Genomic DNA, 16,744 nt, shown 5'->3' with positions numbered 1-16,744 from the left:
TGGAGTCTTCCCTCCTGCTCCCACCAGGAAGATCTGACTGCAGAGGGATGCCACTGCTCTTTCATGAAGAAACTCACAAAGAATGAGTATCCAAAAATATATTCTTTGTTCCCAAACACTGGAGTTCTGCACACTTTCCCTCTTCAGTTATCCTTTGCTAAGTCCCTGGGGCATTCTGGCATATATTTTCATGCCCTGTTTTCCATCCTTCTCTTACAAGCGAAAAGAATCAGAAACTCACTTTCTTTTTAATGGAAATTAAGATGCTCAAGCAGAACTTCTATTTCAGGAGCTGAGGCTGTGAAGAGGTGGAAAGAAAAACAAAACAAAACAAAACAAAACAAAAAAAAAAAAAGAAAACAAAAAACCAACAAGCAAGGACTAACAGAGTTGTGACTGTTGTACAGTATTTTTTCAGACTGGGCAATAACATGCCCCATCTGTTCCATGTCGTCTTTCTAGCAGTGGCAGTTTAAAAGGAAAAGGCAATTGGCAGCCCAAGTTGCACTTCTGTCAGGACTTGGCATTAACTGATCCAGTGCTGGCCACCTCTGAAAGGAAAAAAATCACCCCAGGTAAGGAAGAAGAGAAATGCAGGGACATGGTGCCCACATAAGCCTGGAACAGGAAGAAGAACAGCCCTTGGTTTATAATAGCAGGGTGCCACTGCTCATCTGGAAAGGCCCTCTGCATTGCATCCGCAGCAGGGGCTAAACCAGGAAACGCGGTGATAAGTAGCAAGAACATGAACAAGCCAGATTTCCAGACAGCAGCATCTCATTGAGGAACACGTAACTGAGACCAGGCAATGGGGTAAAAATAGACAACACAAGCTTTTCTCAAAGACTCTGACTCCTCTATTAAAGATAATTTAGAAAGGTCACATCCCTTGATGTCCACTAACAGCAGATCTCATTACTCATTCAAACAACTTTGTGTTCCTGATGATCATGAGTGCCCAGCACTCCAGCCTTGACCTCAGCACCTATGGCATGTCCCATACACTAAATTATGCTCCTAGAGCCTAATTCAGCCCTGCTAAGTAAGAAAGGGAAGGATGGAGGAGCTTACCATTAACTCGACCCCACACTCAGATGCTAAAAGCAAATATACACTGTCATGCTTTGGGGAGAGCAGGACCCTTCAGGACTGCATTTTTCACATTTAGCTAGAGCTGTTTGATTCACAGCTTGCAGAAAAACCCTGCCAGTGTCTGCCACACAACTCTGCAAAGAGCGCACGATTCATCTGTGAAGGTGTCCCAGAGCTGGCAGCCAGTGCACAGTACAGAAAAAGCTCAGGCTGCCCTGAATCAACCAAGAGATGCTGCATGCTCTCTCCCTGCCTCGTAAGGCTCGAGAGGGTATTGCGAAAATTATGAATATTGTTGAGAACAAGCAACAGCACATGCAACCATGATGCAAGATAAAATAGGGAACCTGTTTTTCAGTAGCGTGCATACCTTGTCTTATTTTGAAACAGAAAGTGGAGTGCTACAACCGAAATAGACAAAGCAGCTGATGAGTGCATATCCTGCAATGAATTACTGTCCTTTTAATATAACTTTGTTACTTTTCATCATAAATATTTACTGACTCTGGAGACATAAGCCTGAAACAAAATTTACTTTTGGAAGAGATACAGGATTCACTTTTAGAAGCAACACTCAGACAGCAATGTTGCTTGTCATACCACCTAAGAGGTAATTATCCAAAAGAAATATGGCAGAAAGGTGAAACAGAAATTGAATTTTTACTCTGCACATGAACTTTCATTATTTTAGAACTCTTTATCAACTTATCCCTGCTCTATATTCTCCTAAACAGTCTGATTTTACAGAGATATGGGCTTGTGTAAACCAGGAATGACTGCATTGAAATAACATAGAACAGCTCAAGAAAGAGCAACATGTCATCTTCCAAACAAAAAAACAAACCAAAAAAAAAAATAGAAAAGAAAAAAGAAGAAAGAAAAGTAGAAAAGAACAAAAGAACAAAAGGAGAAAAAAGAAGAAAGGGAAAAGGGAAAAAAGAGGAAAGAAAAGAAAGGAAAAAAATAAAAAATCCCACAATACCAAAAAGCTTTTAATGGAAATGAAAACTGAACAAACTTGCCTTCCTCCTGTACTTAAACGGGAAACTAACAGCAAGCTAAGCTGTTAAAAGAAAGCAGGATAGATGCTCACACTGTTTGCAAGAGAAATAACTGAGTGTTTGCCAAAGAGAGAATAACAGAAAACTAAGTGAATTACTGCAAAGGATGTAATATAGGATTCAGGAAAACAATCACCACACACTCATTTAATTTATGTACTTGTCCTGCAAATGTCTAAACATTATCTTAGCAACACGGAACAGGGTTAGAAATAAAGGCATAGTACCAGGAAATGGACTTTTGCAACGTTCACCAAAAGGACCGTTTGCATTTATCTTCCTGTGGAGAGAGCACGGACACGTCGGTACCACAATGCCACTCTGCAGAAGTGCGCCAGAGGTAGTGCCTGCATTAGATGCCAGCAGCACAACTTACAAGGAGGGAGGATCAGAGGCACTGAATTAAACCAGAAGCAGTCATGGTTTGGAGCTGAGAAAGACTAGAGTGTAGACTGTACAGACATGCTAATGTGGTGTTCTGGGTTGAGTACAACAAACCACATAACAGATTTCGCTGCACTAGTGAGAGGAAAACAGAACTTAGCTATGGGCTAATTTAGAAATGATAGCTATAGGCCATTATTTCTAAATCTTAAACATTGCTGTATTCCAATCTAAATAACCTAATTTAGATCACCATGCCTTTGTACACCTATGACTCCCACTGACTGAAATGGGAGTGCTTTGTGTATGCAAGGAGCACATCCCCAACCATTCTCTCTCCATAAAAACAAAAACCACAAGAAACAGATTCTGAAAATCTGAAGGATGCATATGCAAGTAGTTGGAAAAAAAAATCATCACCCTTCTACAAGCACACTCCGTCTACAAGTTGTCCTTATTCTGCCCCTGTGCTCTGTAATTAGGAATCTTGAACGCACGCCCTTTGTGCACACAATGTGAAAGTAATTTATCAGCTTGTCCTGTTAATGTTGGATTATTTGCCTTGGTAAAAGAGACAGGCTAAAACAAGGGACACAAGTTTTAATGCACTAAATCAAAATATACCTCATTTAGCCCAAAAATTAATTCTTGATTTAGGAGGTGACTCTAACGGGAAGAAGGTTCTACTACCAAACAGGCAGTTACGTATTTTGTAAATTTACACAACTTTCTGAAGAACACTTTAAAACTGCTCTCTCACTGAGGCTTGCCTATTTTTTTACCTGTTGCTCTTTAAGTACAAATAAAGGTAACCATGACTGACAATGCAAGACCACTTTGCATCTGGAGAAACAGAGCACTTGTTCCGAAAAACAAAAACCACAAAACCCCAAAGCGCAACCACTTCACAGGCACACTGTAAAGGTCTACAAGGAGTATAAATAACCGAGCACCAGTGGCTCATGAGTTTTGTCTGGACAAAAAACTAACCTTTTCTTGGTAGAGTTTGTGGAGCCAATTAGAACACTCCTGTTCATCTTCTGGGACTTCCTCTAATGGAATCCGCCTGCCAATGGTAAACAAAGAGAAATTGAAGAATATTAAATAGTTCTGCTCTGAGGAACAGCATTTGCATTACAGAGACAGATCATCCATCTGACAGGAGATTCACTGTACTCCCCCCACCGCTCTTTTGTTTATTTATTTAATAATCTGTGGTAACAGCTCCCAGATCACCAAAGTACAGTTTGCTTCTAGATCTACCTTCAGTTTTCAAATGCAGCTGAGACTCAAGATTTAGATTTCTGAAACGGTAATGCATTCTATTTGAGCCCACTAGAACCACTAGCCAAAGGTTTGAAATTTTCTGTTTCTAAAGAAAGATTTTGAAAGAACTGATTTCCTACCTCACATACGGAGCTCGGGGCTGTGTTTAATCAGCTAGGCATCAGAGAAAAAAACAACTAAGTATTCTCATAACTAGGACACAGCACATCTAGAATTTCTCAGGTAATATTTCTGATTTGAGTTCTCAATAAAATACTTTGAAAACAGACAGAAAAGGGGAGGTAAAAAGAAAGTCCTGTGCCTGGCTTCCACCTCAGTACAAATCACCGTGCCAGAGCCAGGAGTCAAGGAACCCCATCTGAACACTTCACAGATGTTTGGTCACTGAGGCCAGGTGAATTAAAAAGGAGGCTCCACTGTTGTGATTGAGCTGACACGCACAGATCAATAAAAAACAACAACAAAATCTGTAGAGCTCCACAAGATCTTCAAGTATTTATAGTTACAGAATTTTATGAAACCCTGCTCAACTCGTATGAGTTTCTCATCGAGAGTACTGTAAAGGCAGGTTGGTAGAGACTTGCTACATCCATTGCCTCCTTGAAAATATTTCCTTATTTGTGCAAGTGTGACTGCAAGTACACACTCCTGTATGCCAGAAAGGAATTAAAATATGGGTTACTTGCCTTACATATAAATCTGCGTGATACTTCTTTCCATTTAGGACGCCCAGCAATGTCGGATTCTCATTATTTCTGAAATTGAGGGTAGAATCATAGACTGCTGAAACTACAAGCAGAAAAACAGGTTATGTGACTGAAGTAGTAATAGAATGGAAGATCAATCATTCTCTCTCAAACAAGGAGCATATTTACATATGGAGTCATCAGCAATAGCACCACAGTCTGAGCTATCAACAAGGTAAAGATGACAAGGTATATTCAACATACAGGTTATTAGAAGGCAAATATCCAGTGACCCTTTCAGGACTTACACCAGTAGAATGGATGAGTTTACTCTCCACCCAGGTCTCCTTCCGCAACAGATGCTGAATGTTGGGAACATATCGGCAGTTTATATACCATAGGAAATCCCAGAAGCCCAAAACTGTTAGCTTTCACAACTCACTGAATGAGACAACTGAGTGGGGACTCAGTCCCCCTGCAGAAGATTGCTTAAATAAGGAGGCAGATAACCACCTACACAAGCAACAAACAATACATAGTTTAACTGAGAATGGGTAAACTTTGTCTGAGACCTATCCTACAGCCAGAAGGCTTAACCCAACCATGAATCAGGGTTTGAAACAACCTCCCCTTCGTGCCCATTCCTGGATAGCCGAGGCATTTGCTATAGTGCAAAGGCAGAGACAGAGTAACAGACCATCACCTGTGTGAGGTGGGCTACCGTTACGAAGACATGCAGCTGTGATGAATACAACATCTAAGTTCCACACAACTAAACTGCAACCAAGCTTTCAGCCTGGAGAGAACACTGTCAGTTCAGGACTGCACAGTAAGAGTAAAAGCATTTGCAAGCAAAGGTTGTTCCTAGTTAGACAACGTCAACAAACAGTTCCTACAGAAAAAAGTGCTCATTGTTTTAAATCAGAAAAAGGGTTTCAGAAGTAAGAGATTCTTTGAACAAGGAGCTAAATAAACATTTTTGATTGCTTCATAGTCCCAACATGTCTATGGCAGGGGCGCTGGAACTAGATGATGTTAAAGGTCCCTTATAACTGAAACCAATCTGTTATTCGAACATATCTGTAAAGAAACTGTTTCTGATATGGTAGGAAATTACCAGAGAGCAATTAATTTTCGTGGCACTGAAACTGATTGTGCCTCATGGTATGAATTCTAAGATCAATAGCAGCAACAATAACAAAATTGGCTAAAGCACCTCACCCACAGCTTGCTGTATTTCAGATTTTCTGCTCCAGAGTTTTGCAATAATGAACACTTCAGTGGATTTTTATTGTGAGAGGTTTTGACCCCCATAAGGAAGCATTCTATTACACAGAACAGATTTGGGTTTATTTTTCAAGTTTATCAGTGTGAGATTGATATGGCTTGGTCACAACATTCAGCCCAGCAGAAATTCCCCCACAGAGTTTGTTACTGCAAAGCAGAATTCATAGCCTAGAACAGAACAGCCCAGATTTGGTGCTGCAAAGAAATCCTGAAAATAGAGGACAGAACTGTGTCACTGCACACAGACTGTATCCCTCACTATTAAGTCTATTTTTTTCTACTACAGTTTGGATTTTAGCTCAAGCTCAAAACTACAAATCATAAGCCAAAACCTGCTTCCAGCACATTACCTTCATTGTACAATAAAAATGAGAATTTATTTTTTTGAATAAATTACCTACCTCCATTTTAAAGCTTCTTAGTGAATAAGGATTTTACTAATCCACTCTAATTTACTGATCCAATGTAATTGAGGGAAGACAAGAGCTTAATTTGGTCTGTACAAGGTAAATTGGTTAGCTTAGAATAATCTCAAACTATTAAAGAATAATGACAACATGAAAACAATAAAGGAAAGTATGATGTGGCCAGCACTTGTTATTTTTGTCTTTTAAGAGACACCTACATTTGAATTTTGAGATGACTTCGGTTCTTGTTCAGGCACATTAGAAAATTATTCTCTTCTTCTGAAAACACTTGTGCAGCGTTGGTCAGGAACATCTTCTGTGCCGATAGGCCATACACAGAGATTTCCTTCACTCCAGCTAAACAAATCCCTTTCCAGTTTGTAACTGGTCTGTAGTTTGATGTTCAGTCTAGTTCTTTTTTGTATCACACTGAAATCTTTTGCTGGCAAAGCAGTGTCAAATCCAAGATAACAACGTATGCAGGAGTAAACAGTCCCCTATTATATTTGGATATAAAGTAACTGAAGACCTAAGCTTTTCTATTCTGAAAATGCAGGAAAAGAACAATGGAGGATGTGTCAAAGAAAAAGACTGCACAGGATGAAAATTTACCAGAAAGCTTCCACAGCCAAAGCAGCACTAGTACACTGCGTGACATACTGACATTGGTTTTCATTAAACACGTATTTTGTATATATTATATATTTTAGGTATTTTTATGCATATACATGTACATACAATATATATGTATTTGTGCTTAATTAGAACTTGACAGCTCATGATTTTCTCATCCAAAAGCTTAAGAGTCCAGAAACTTTACATTTTAAATCAAGACAAAAAAAACCTTCATGGTATCTTCAAAACCTTCCAACTGTTCTCAGGCTAGTTTAGGCAATTCTTCAGAAGTTTTTATTTAATTATGAAATAATACATTTATCAGAGAAAATATCTTAAAACATCTTTTTTTTTTCATTAAAAACCAAGGATAATTCATTATTCTGAAGTCTTTGCAGAGTCTTAGAACAGTTCACAAGTGAAAGAAGCATTTTTCCATTGAAATCACTATTTTCTGACAAAAACAAAACAAACAAACAAAAAAACAACAAACAACTTACACACATAAATAAACTCTACCCTTTGCTTTTGGTTCCCTGTATAGAATTCTGACAAAGAACTACATACTTAAGAAATTGGGATTTATTTTCTTAATCTCTACTTAATGCTTAAGAAGTCTCTGAATTACACATTTTGAGAGTTTTTTTGTTTGTTTGTTTGTTTGTTTGTTTTACTGTTATTTTTTAACTGGCCTCTTGAATTGAATTTCATCCATTATTTTGTGGGCACAGTGGACTATGCCTGCACAAACTTCCGATAAATCAACCTGCAAGCACTGAGTATGCCTCCATACAACTTCATACTAGCACACCATGATCTGAAGTGAAGACTCAGGAGATGCATGGGGAAGAGAAGGTGGAATTCACCATACTGCCAGTATGACAGCCGTTCTGGCACAATCTTTTAACATTTCGTTGCTCTGGCCAAAGATCATTTATCTGCTCAAAATTGCTAGCTTGCTCAGGTAGGATTAGGACCTCCACTAAACACTGAAGAAATCCAGGACTTAAGTTCAGCTCTTAAGAAAAAGAAAAGAAAACAAAACAAAAACCAACAACAAAAACAATCAAACCCCCATACACAAACATATTAACCTCCACGAAAACATCACTCTGGAATTTGTTCTTCTGTGTTCCCTCTAGGACAGCAATTTCCATGCATGCACAATTGGAAGAAGCTGACAACTTGGAATTATCTGCAATCCTTCAAGAGTTATATTTTTTAATATACGCCTTAACTAAATAAAAACAGCTGAAAGGCACTGTCTGATATACAAGCAGTCAACAGTAATAACAGTTAAATACAACTTTTACAATATTTATGACATTTGTTTGCACTGAGAGTAATGGATAGGTATTTTAGAAACAGATCTATGTTTTCATTTGCTTCCACGAGAAGCACAAGTAGCAAATTCTACACTACAACCTAACAGCACTTTATTAAGACAGCACACAACCTCTAGAAATGAAGTTCCTGGGTACTGTGTCTGTTACTACAGAACTGGTAGAGATGATCACCAATAAAAATATCAGAACAATTTTTAAAAATATTAGATGTATTCCTTTAAGAATCAGCATACCCACAGAACTTGCAATTCTCATCTCGGATCATCAGCTGCTTCCCTCAGAGGTCTCTTGGCTGGGTTTAAGTTACACAGTTTCAGCAGCAACTACCTATGAAAAATTATGACTGTGCTTCTTGAACCCTCACAGTGAAATACTACCTTGTTATTAGCCTTACCCCGTTTGGTTTAACAAGTGACTGCCTCTGGTTTGAGGTAGTAACAAACACTTCTCCTAAGTAGGTAATTTAGGGATCTAAGTCTTTTTAGTTTCCTGAAAGTACACAAAATATTTAGGATCCTAAGAAGTGCTACTGTAGTTTATCGCATGAATGCCCAAACCTTTTCTATAAATGGCACTTGAGATCCCTGGAATTGTTTTCTTTTGAAATACTTCCCCATAAATCAGCTCCTTGTCTGCAGTCACACCATGTTTTGTTTGTTTTACATTGAGTAGTGACAAGGAAAAAAAACACCACAAAAATCACTTGTCCCTGGCTCCCAGCTCAGGGCATTGGAGGTCAGAGAGTTCTGACTCAGATCTTCTCGGTGCCTCAGGTCCATCTCCCCTCCTCCTCAGCAAAACATTCGCCCTTACTCAAAAGGGAAGGTTAAACTGTGCCCTTCAGGGAGCTGCTCTGGATGCTACACATAACTGCCGTCTTCTGCACATGTCAGAAGAGGTCCAAGCTATGCCGTCCATTTTGGGGGGTGGGAAATCATTGATGCCTGACAAGCTACAACACTGATATCATCTATCTGACTTGTGAGAAGATACAAAGAGGAGACATGACAGACAGCAAGACAGCTGACTGCAAAGCTTTTTTTTTACAGCAGCTACCCCAGATAAGCCAGATGAAAACATGTCTTCAAAGACAAAAAGGAGTTTTGACATTAACTTCAGTCATGCTAGAACATTTTCTTCTAAACCACTAACTACTTTGTCGTTCTTATATATCAGCCTTCTAACATAAAGCCACCAAACCCCAAGTGTAACGCTACAGCTACTTAGCACTGTCTTTCCTTTGTTCATGAAGTACAGAGCAGAAGACTTAGCTGGATTTTATTAGGCAAAGAAGATCACTTTAAAGGAATGGCCTAGAGTGCCATGCTCTTACTGATGGCACTCTAGAGTTGGTAAATCTATTTCAGGTAACCAGAAGGAGGGTGAGGGGTACAGAACAACATTAACAAGGAAAAATTACTCATATTCTGTAATTAATTTATAAACTTCTCCTACATATATCTTCACAAATGGTTTACTGCCCTCTACTCTGCAAAGGCTACTAAGAAACTCTAGAGTGCATCTACAGAGAAATTTAAAGCAGAGTATTTTTTGATAAAAACATGTTATTTATATTTACCACAACTAAACATTTAAGACACTTTCTTAGATTCTCTGAAGTAATAAAGTGATGTATTGGCTTCCCTGGGAACAGGATTTCTTAGTAGTACAGTAAATACTAAGAAAAAATATCCTTTGGGAAGAGGTAGGAAACCTGCAACTCGGGATCCCCCAATACAGTAACAGAAAAGGATGCAAACATAAGAAATTAATCAAGCTGCCCATTAATTTGCTAGTCAAACCTAACCTTTAATTTTGACAGACCAGTAGAAGAAAGCTCAGAAAAGATTCCAGGGCTTTTCTGCTAGGACACACACTATGGGGAAAAGAAGAGCAAGGCAAAGTGACAGCAGTTACATGAAATGACCATTTAGCATTGCTCCTTGTGACTTTCCTTACCTACATTTCTCAAACACTGCACGGTGACAGCAAATCCTTTCGTTCGTGGCAGTAGGTGATATTTGAGCTTGGGCAGGCCTTTGGCTTCAGCCACTTGCATGCTAATTTGGTGCTTCTGTTCTGTGAACCTTGTACCCTCACAATGAATCAGGAACTAAAACAAGAGAGAATTTTGGTTAGAAAGCAGCTCAGGTTTTCTATATATGCCTGACCACAGTCCTCTCTAATTCCCATTAGTATGGCCCAAATGAACACTGCTAGCAAGGACAGGTATAGCCACATACACATGTTGGTAATTTAATTACCCTGGAACAATTAAAAAATGAAAAATATCAAACAAAAAACTCTCAATTGCCCCCACCCATGCAACTTGCCATCCTGTGGTTTGAAGTCTAGGCTTTGGGCTTTAACATCTGCTCTTCTACTGAATGACTTGATTTCTCTGAATAAGTCACTCTATCTCTGAAGAAAAGATAGAAAACTCAAAAAACATTCTCCTTATTGCAAACCTCTTACTGATGCCGAGGTGCTCCAGTATCTAAAAGTGTCTGAACTGAACACATTTCTAGGAAATGTTTGGTTGGCTCACCTGCTTTCACTATAACATGAGAACCACAAGCAACAGCAGGCTGTAATGTTGATGCCAAAGACTGAGCTGGTAACAAATGTAGGGCTGGAGATGCAGGACAAGAGTAGGTCTCAGTCCCTTATGAGCTACACAGCACAACTGCTCTGACATGAACAATTACAATTTTGCCAGTGGCAGGCAGCGGAGAGCACAGATCTTTGGAGATTTATCACTTGCTCAGCTGCTTTCTGCCAGACCTGAATGCAAACTATCACATCAGAGAGCGGTACCAAATAACACCCGCTAAGTCTCAATAACCCTCAACAAGAATTTAGCCCACAAAGACAGAGAACCTAAAGAAAACTGTCCAAGTAGCCAGCTTCAGATCCAGCCCGTCTCAGAGCATTTTTACTCATATACCAGAAACATAGTGTTAAACAGTCAGATGAAACATACAGAAACTGGTAAGAAAATCCTCCTAAACCAGCTAGCGTGCTCTGACTTTCTAACTACTGCTGTACCTTTTGAAATTATGTCAACAAATGAGTGCAGATTAAAACACCACACTGGAATAAATCCAGCTGTACACCTGCAACTGGATCTCTCAATATATGTATAGCTCCTCTGCAGTAATACTCCACAGCAGTAAATAAAGAATGGTGGTAATTTGTGGTTACCAATTAGCACTGAACTGCCTATGTTCACAAAAAGGAATTCAACATTTTGTAAGAGTCACAGAGCACTGGCAAATCCCTGTGAGAAAGTGGGATTAGAAACTAAGAATACTCATCTGCTGACAGCCTCCTGCCTAGAAATGATTTAAGCAGTAATCAAACAGAGCTTTTGATTGCTTAGGCCTCACTGAAATCAACAATAACCAAGTTCTGTTTCAGAGAAGGAGAGATATAGCATGTACACCTACACTAGGAAACCACCTCTTAAGCAAACAGTTCTGTAGGCCCTTGTGAGGCTCCTTAAAGTAGCATTTCCCTCTCACCATCAGAACTAGGATTCTTCTGATTACTGAGGAAGGAAAAGATTCAAAGGCTTTCCATTTTCAGACTAGGACAGACTCAACACTTTTAAAAAAGAGTGGTGCAAAAAATAACACGTTCTTGTTACTGAAAGGTGACACCACTCCTCTCTGACATAGCCAATGACCCACATGGGCCACTTCTCTGACCAGACACTGCTCTGCAGCTTTCACTTCTACTGGGCCATGTCTGACCTAGCACCTTCACAGGAATGGCAAAATCCCAGGGAAATGCAAGGAGAAGAAAACAGCTGATGTGTTTCAAAACAATATTGTCACATGGATCTGTTACACCACCATGAACACCTGCATCTACCCCTCTACAGCTCCTACATTTAGAGGACTGCAACAATTACTGAGTTAATCGCAGTGTAGGAATTTCCGAGGTAATATCCACAGAGCTCCATACTATAGAGTTAGGAAACAGACAATGCAGACAATTACATAGGAAATTCCAGAGAGAATTCAGCTCTCAGATAATATTCCCCTGATGCTGCCAGGAGGTTCATGAATCAAAGTGCTCAGGAGCAACCTGGTGACTATCACGTCTTGCGTACGCCTTCATCCCCCCAAGCACTACAACACCTCCCACAACACTCATTAGTCATCACTCACCCAAAAGTTTTCAGGGTAGTCCCGGAGGTTCAGCAACTTCTGCATGACTGTTTTCCGATCCTCCTCCCACTTACGCTTGCAGAAGACTATCTCTAGGAAATACCACATCCAGCCAATGATAGGCATGTAGGAGAGCTCCTTCTTCGCCAGCACTTTGGAACTCTGCAAGACGGAGTGAAAGGAAATAAGACAGAATCACACCACTTACTGGGTTTTGTACAGACATGACACAATGCCAAGTTAGACATTTACATCTTGATTCACTTACTGACCTGTCCCAGTTTTAAAACCGGTACAAAAGCAAAACAAAGAAGTTATCCTTGCATGACACAATAGTCAAATCTGATCCCAGTATCTGCATGACAGAAGACTTTTGGTATGAAATATATTTGTGTATGTATGTATGTATGTATGCCAATCCTGCCCAAACCCTGAAACCCAAAACACTAGCCAAATTCCTTCAAATGCAGAGGAATCCATGCAAAAGACTCAAACCACATAAAATTAAATTCTTAACCATACCCTGTGCAGTGCAGTCTGCCTGTTCCCAAAGCCAGGACACCTCATCATGGCAAGAAAACCATTCAGAATGAGAAACAGATTCACAGAGCCTTTGCTGCATAACAGCATATTGATGCATGCACCTGTTTCACACATACTTTACCAATCTTAAACAACACTAGAAACAACAGCAGCAATAAAAATACTTTGTTTCTGTTCAGACTTGTTTATGGAAGGGCAAAAATACACTAGTGAGCTTCTCTTCAGAGCATCCTTCTGGAATAAACTAAGTACTGAATCTGTCTCACAGGTGTGAAAGATGCTGAATGGATTTGTCCAGACTCTCCATAAGAAGTCTATGGCTTTTCAAGCATTTAACTTGTTTCAAATCTCAAATCTAACTCCAGAAGGCCACCGTGCCTTGGTAAGCTGTCTTTCACTTTGCTATTTAGTGAATAAAATGGTACGCCTGCATGTGCATACACAAAAATCATTTCAGCATTCCTGAAAGATGGCGACATTTTCCTAGAGGATAGATGGAGCAATTACAGTCCACTTTCCATCCCTGGTATCATTATAAGCTGTTCCATGCCAGTGCTCCACAGATGGGTTCCAGGACATTGCATCTGACCAGAAGAAATTATTTACTGATAGAAATTATCAGCAGCAGAAATTATTTCCTTTTGTTTTTTGGTTGCTGTTGTTCATTTGGTTACTAGGAGAAGAGGCTTGACCTAGTTCTTTATCTCAGCTCGATTCTCTCATCTGCTTTCTTTCCTTAAGAAGGAAAATACCTTAAATAATTAAACTATCTAAAAGCTCATAAGAGTGGAAGGCAAGTGCACATAAATAGCTTCACAAGTGGCTGTTATACAGAAGCAGAGCAGAAAAAGACACAAGACAGTTCCATTTCTAAGAATGCAGGAATTACCACTGTCAAACAACTTACCACTTTGCAATGAAGTGCACTCTCTCAACCATTTGGAGAACTTCAGCAATGGCCCTAAGCCGGGACCCCAGGCCCTGCTGTCCCTCAGGGAGCAGCTGAGGCACTCTTTTTGCCATTTCAGTTTCTCCTGGATGTGAATCCCTACTGCATGGCAGCAGCACCAAGCCCAGCCTCCTCTTCCAGCTCCCCACATTTTCCCTTTTCTCTGTTACTCTTGATACAAGTTATTTTTGTATTTTCCAAATAAATCTAAACTCTACATTCTGGCATATACTTTTAAAAGAAGTTTCCAGGGAGCACTTTTTGTTATAGGCCACATACAACTTCATTCAAAATGCACACACCAGTCCAGAAGCTCTTTCATTCCTCTCTCCCATGCAAGGCTAAGGAAGACACCTGGGCCTATGATTTGACCCCCCACAAAAAAAACAAACAGCAGATGTAGTGTCTCCAGCTGGTGGAGGAAGGCCAGAACCTTAGGGAACTGCAACCCTCACCTCAGTCCCAAGCAGGCCGGCCTTTCACCTGCGGCCCCAGCTGGAAGGAATCATAGTGGAAGCCACCAATTCTTTAGGAAAACAGCAGCAGTGTCACAGCTCAGCCCCAACATCCCACCCCGAAATAAAACAAAACCACCATGCTCTTAAAGTTTCTTCACAGTAGGTGTTCAGTATCACAAGGCATGCCCTAAATGAGCAGCAGCACGCTCTGCATAGGACGCACAAGGCCTCCAGAACAGTGCCAGAGAAGACAAGCTCATCTAACAGTCCTACCCCCAGACTTTAAAACACAGGAATCCTAGCCCAAGAACAAGCTGAAGGAAATACTTCATCACCACCTTTTTTCTAATGCTTTGCATATTTTAAAAAGTGTATGAGTTAAATATGAGGCAGGAGAAATGTTACCAACACTGTTTTCTTTCCCTGGTGAAGGACAGACAGGCCTGACTTGAGCTACGGGGTCGCTGTGCGCAGGTATGACCACAGAAGCAGAGCTGATGTTTGTGTTCTCCCCCAGGGCATACACCTATTCATTTTGAAATTTAAAAATGCTTGTCAGACACGTGAGTGCACGTCTCCTTAGATGAACATAAAAAGAAACCAAATTACCTTAGGCTGTATTTCGCGCACCCCACCTACTGTCGCAGAAGAAGGCAGGCTGATGACACAGAGCTAATGGGAGGAAGGAAACTCTCCCGTCACTGCACGGGTACAACTCCTCATGTGGGAGGAATACATCAGGCCCCTCAGAAGCTACCGCCTCGCTACAATAACTAGAGCTGCAATCTGTTAGGCTTCAGCTGTCTACACGTGCACAGCTCCTGCTTGAGAAGGCAGGAAGGGAAGAACACAGCTGTAGTTCGCTTCTGCCACTGATTTTTCCTTTACCGGAGAGCTTTGGAAAATACATGACAGTCACCTCTAGTCCTTAAATTCAGCTTGCTCAACAGAATGAATTGAGTACATCATTGTTTTTTTACGAAATGTACACTGCCTTCCTGAAAGAAGTTAAACATTTTCAATGCTCAGAATTGTGTAATTCCAACAGACAACTTACGAAATCATTGCTGGATGGCTTATCTACACTAAGAGCGTTTTAATCCAGGTTAATTTCTTTTGACTACATTTGTTTTGACTACATACCCATGAAATTTTCCTTGTGTGAATGACTGTACTAACATTGCATAAAAAATAAATGTAAAAAACTCACTTCAGACGTGTTCCCATAGCTTTACTGTCACAGAAAGAAAATCCTGATTTTTGTCTCTAGCCTCAATTACTCAGCACCTCTTAATCACAGAATGAACAAACTGCACAAAATCAACCTGTAAGCTGAGGATGTCTACCAAAATTTGTTCCTGTTTCAAAACAAATTTATTGCAGCTGCAAACCATTAGCAGCAGCAATTTATCTCAGAAATTACTTGCTCTACGGGCTGCCCTCGACACTGACATACTTTTGGTAATTCTGTTTGCTCTCTTTCACACCCTTTCATATTGTAGTCTCAGGGACATCGAGATGAAAAGACACATTTCTTTAGTGCCTCTAAGCCATGATTCCGTAAATGTAACTAGGCTCCTAATTTTTAATGCTTCAATTTGAGGAAAAAAAAAAAAAACATTCCATGTTGGGAAAGTAACACAGCAATATTTTAGCAATATTTATGTTAAGATGCTGTATTAAATACAAGTAATAATGTGTTTTTTCTGCCTACATGAACAATCATACAACTCCTATTAATATACTGAAATATACAAATGAATGAGCATTGGGAAGTAATCAGGATTCACATACCTATCAGTTCCAAGCAGTAATCTAGCAGAAGACTCTTCTCACACCTTTTTTTTTTTTTTAAGGCAATGTTCCGTTCTTCCAACAGAAAGCTTCAATATAAATAACTTTTTATTTACATTTTTATTTTTTATTTTTTTTCTGGCATATGGAACAGATAATTAGGGTTTAAAATGATTACATATGCTTAGCATTACCTGTGTTCACTGGAAAACGAACAGATGAACCAGTAGATTTAGCTTTAAAGTGGAGGCAATTTTTGCTCATATAAATATCTTCATCTCAGGAAAAAGGTTACTAAACTGATTAAAAAGCTATTTTAGCACTGCTTCGTTATATCAAGCACTGAACCAGAAGGGTAACAGTGAGTCCCGGCAGGGAGTGTACGAGCATGCTTTTGATTCAAGTCCTGAACAACATCTCGTTCCTCAGAAAATGCCTGTTTCTTAACTGAAAGTTCCTTGTTTCCAGCAGGCCTGTTTTCAAAGGGCTGCTTGGCACACACCTTGAAAAACTTACTGTTACTGATGCGTTTAAATGCCAATACAGGACCTAGGTCAAATATCACAGGCAAGAAAACTGAAGGGTGCAGCACAGCACAGGGACCTGTCAACACAAGGAAGCAAAGCCCAGGCTCACCAGAGTTGGCCCCAGCTATTTCGC

At 39.9% G+C, this 16,744-nt stretch overlaps 1 protein-coding gene across 2 annotated transcripts in view; it reads right to left on the bottom strand.

Annotated features, from left to right (window-relative positions):
- The window catches only part of AGPAT4 (1-acylglycerol-3-phosphate O-acyltransferase 4), a 76,092-nt gene that overhangs the window by 12,590 nt on the left and 46,758 nt on the right, over positions 1–16,744 (bottom strand). For both annotated transcript variants that reach the window (XM_084285402.1, XM_084285403.1), the window contains 4 exons: positions 12,341–12,502; positions 10,125–10,278; positions 4,511–4,613; positions 3,528–3,603 (listed from right to left, as the gene is read on the bottom strand). In XM_084285402.1, coding sequence (XP_084141528.1) covers positions 3,528–3,603; positions 4,511–4,613; positions 10,125–10,278; positions 12,341–12,502 — 495 coding nt within the window. The remainder of the gene's footprint in view (positions 1–3,527; positions 3,604–4,510; positions 4,614–10,124; positions 10,279–12,340; positions 12,503–16,744) is intronic.

Source organism: Netta rufina, assembly GCF_964035555.1.
Source record: "Netta rufina genome assembly, chromosome: 3".
NCBI classification, from domain to species: Eukaryota; Metazoa; Chordata; class Aves; order Anseriformes; family Anatidae; genus Netta; species Netta rufina.
The sequence above is the reverse complement of the archived record's forward strand: the minus strand, read 5'-3'. Positions and strand labels throughout refer to the sequence as shown.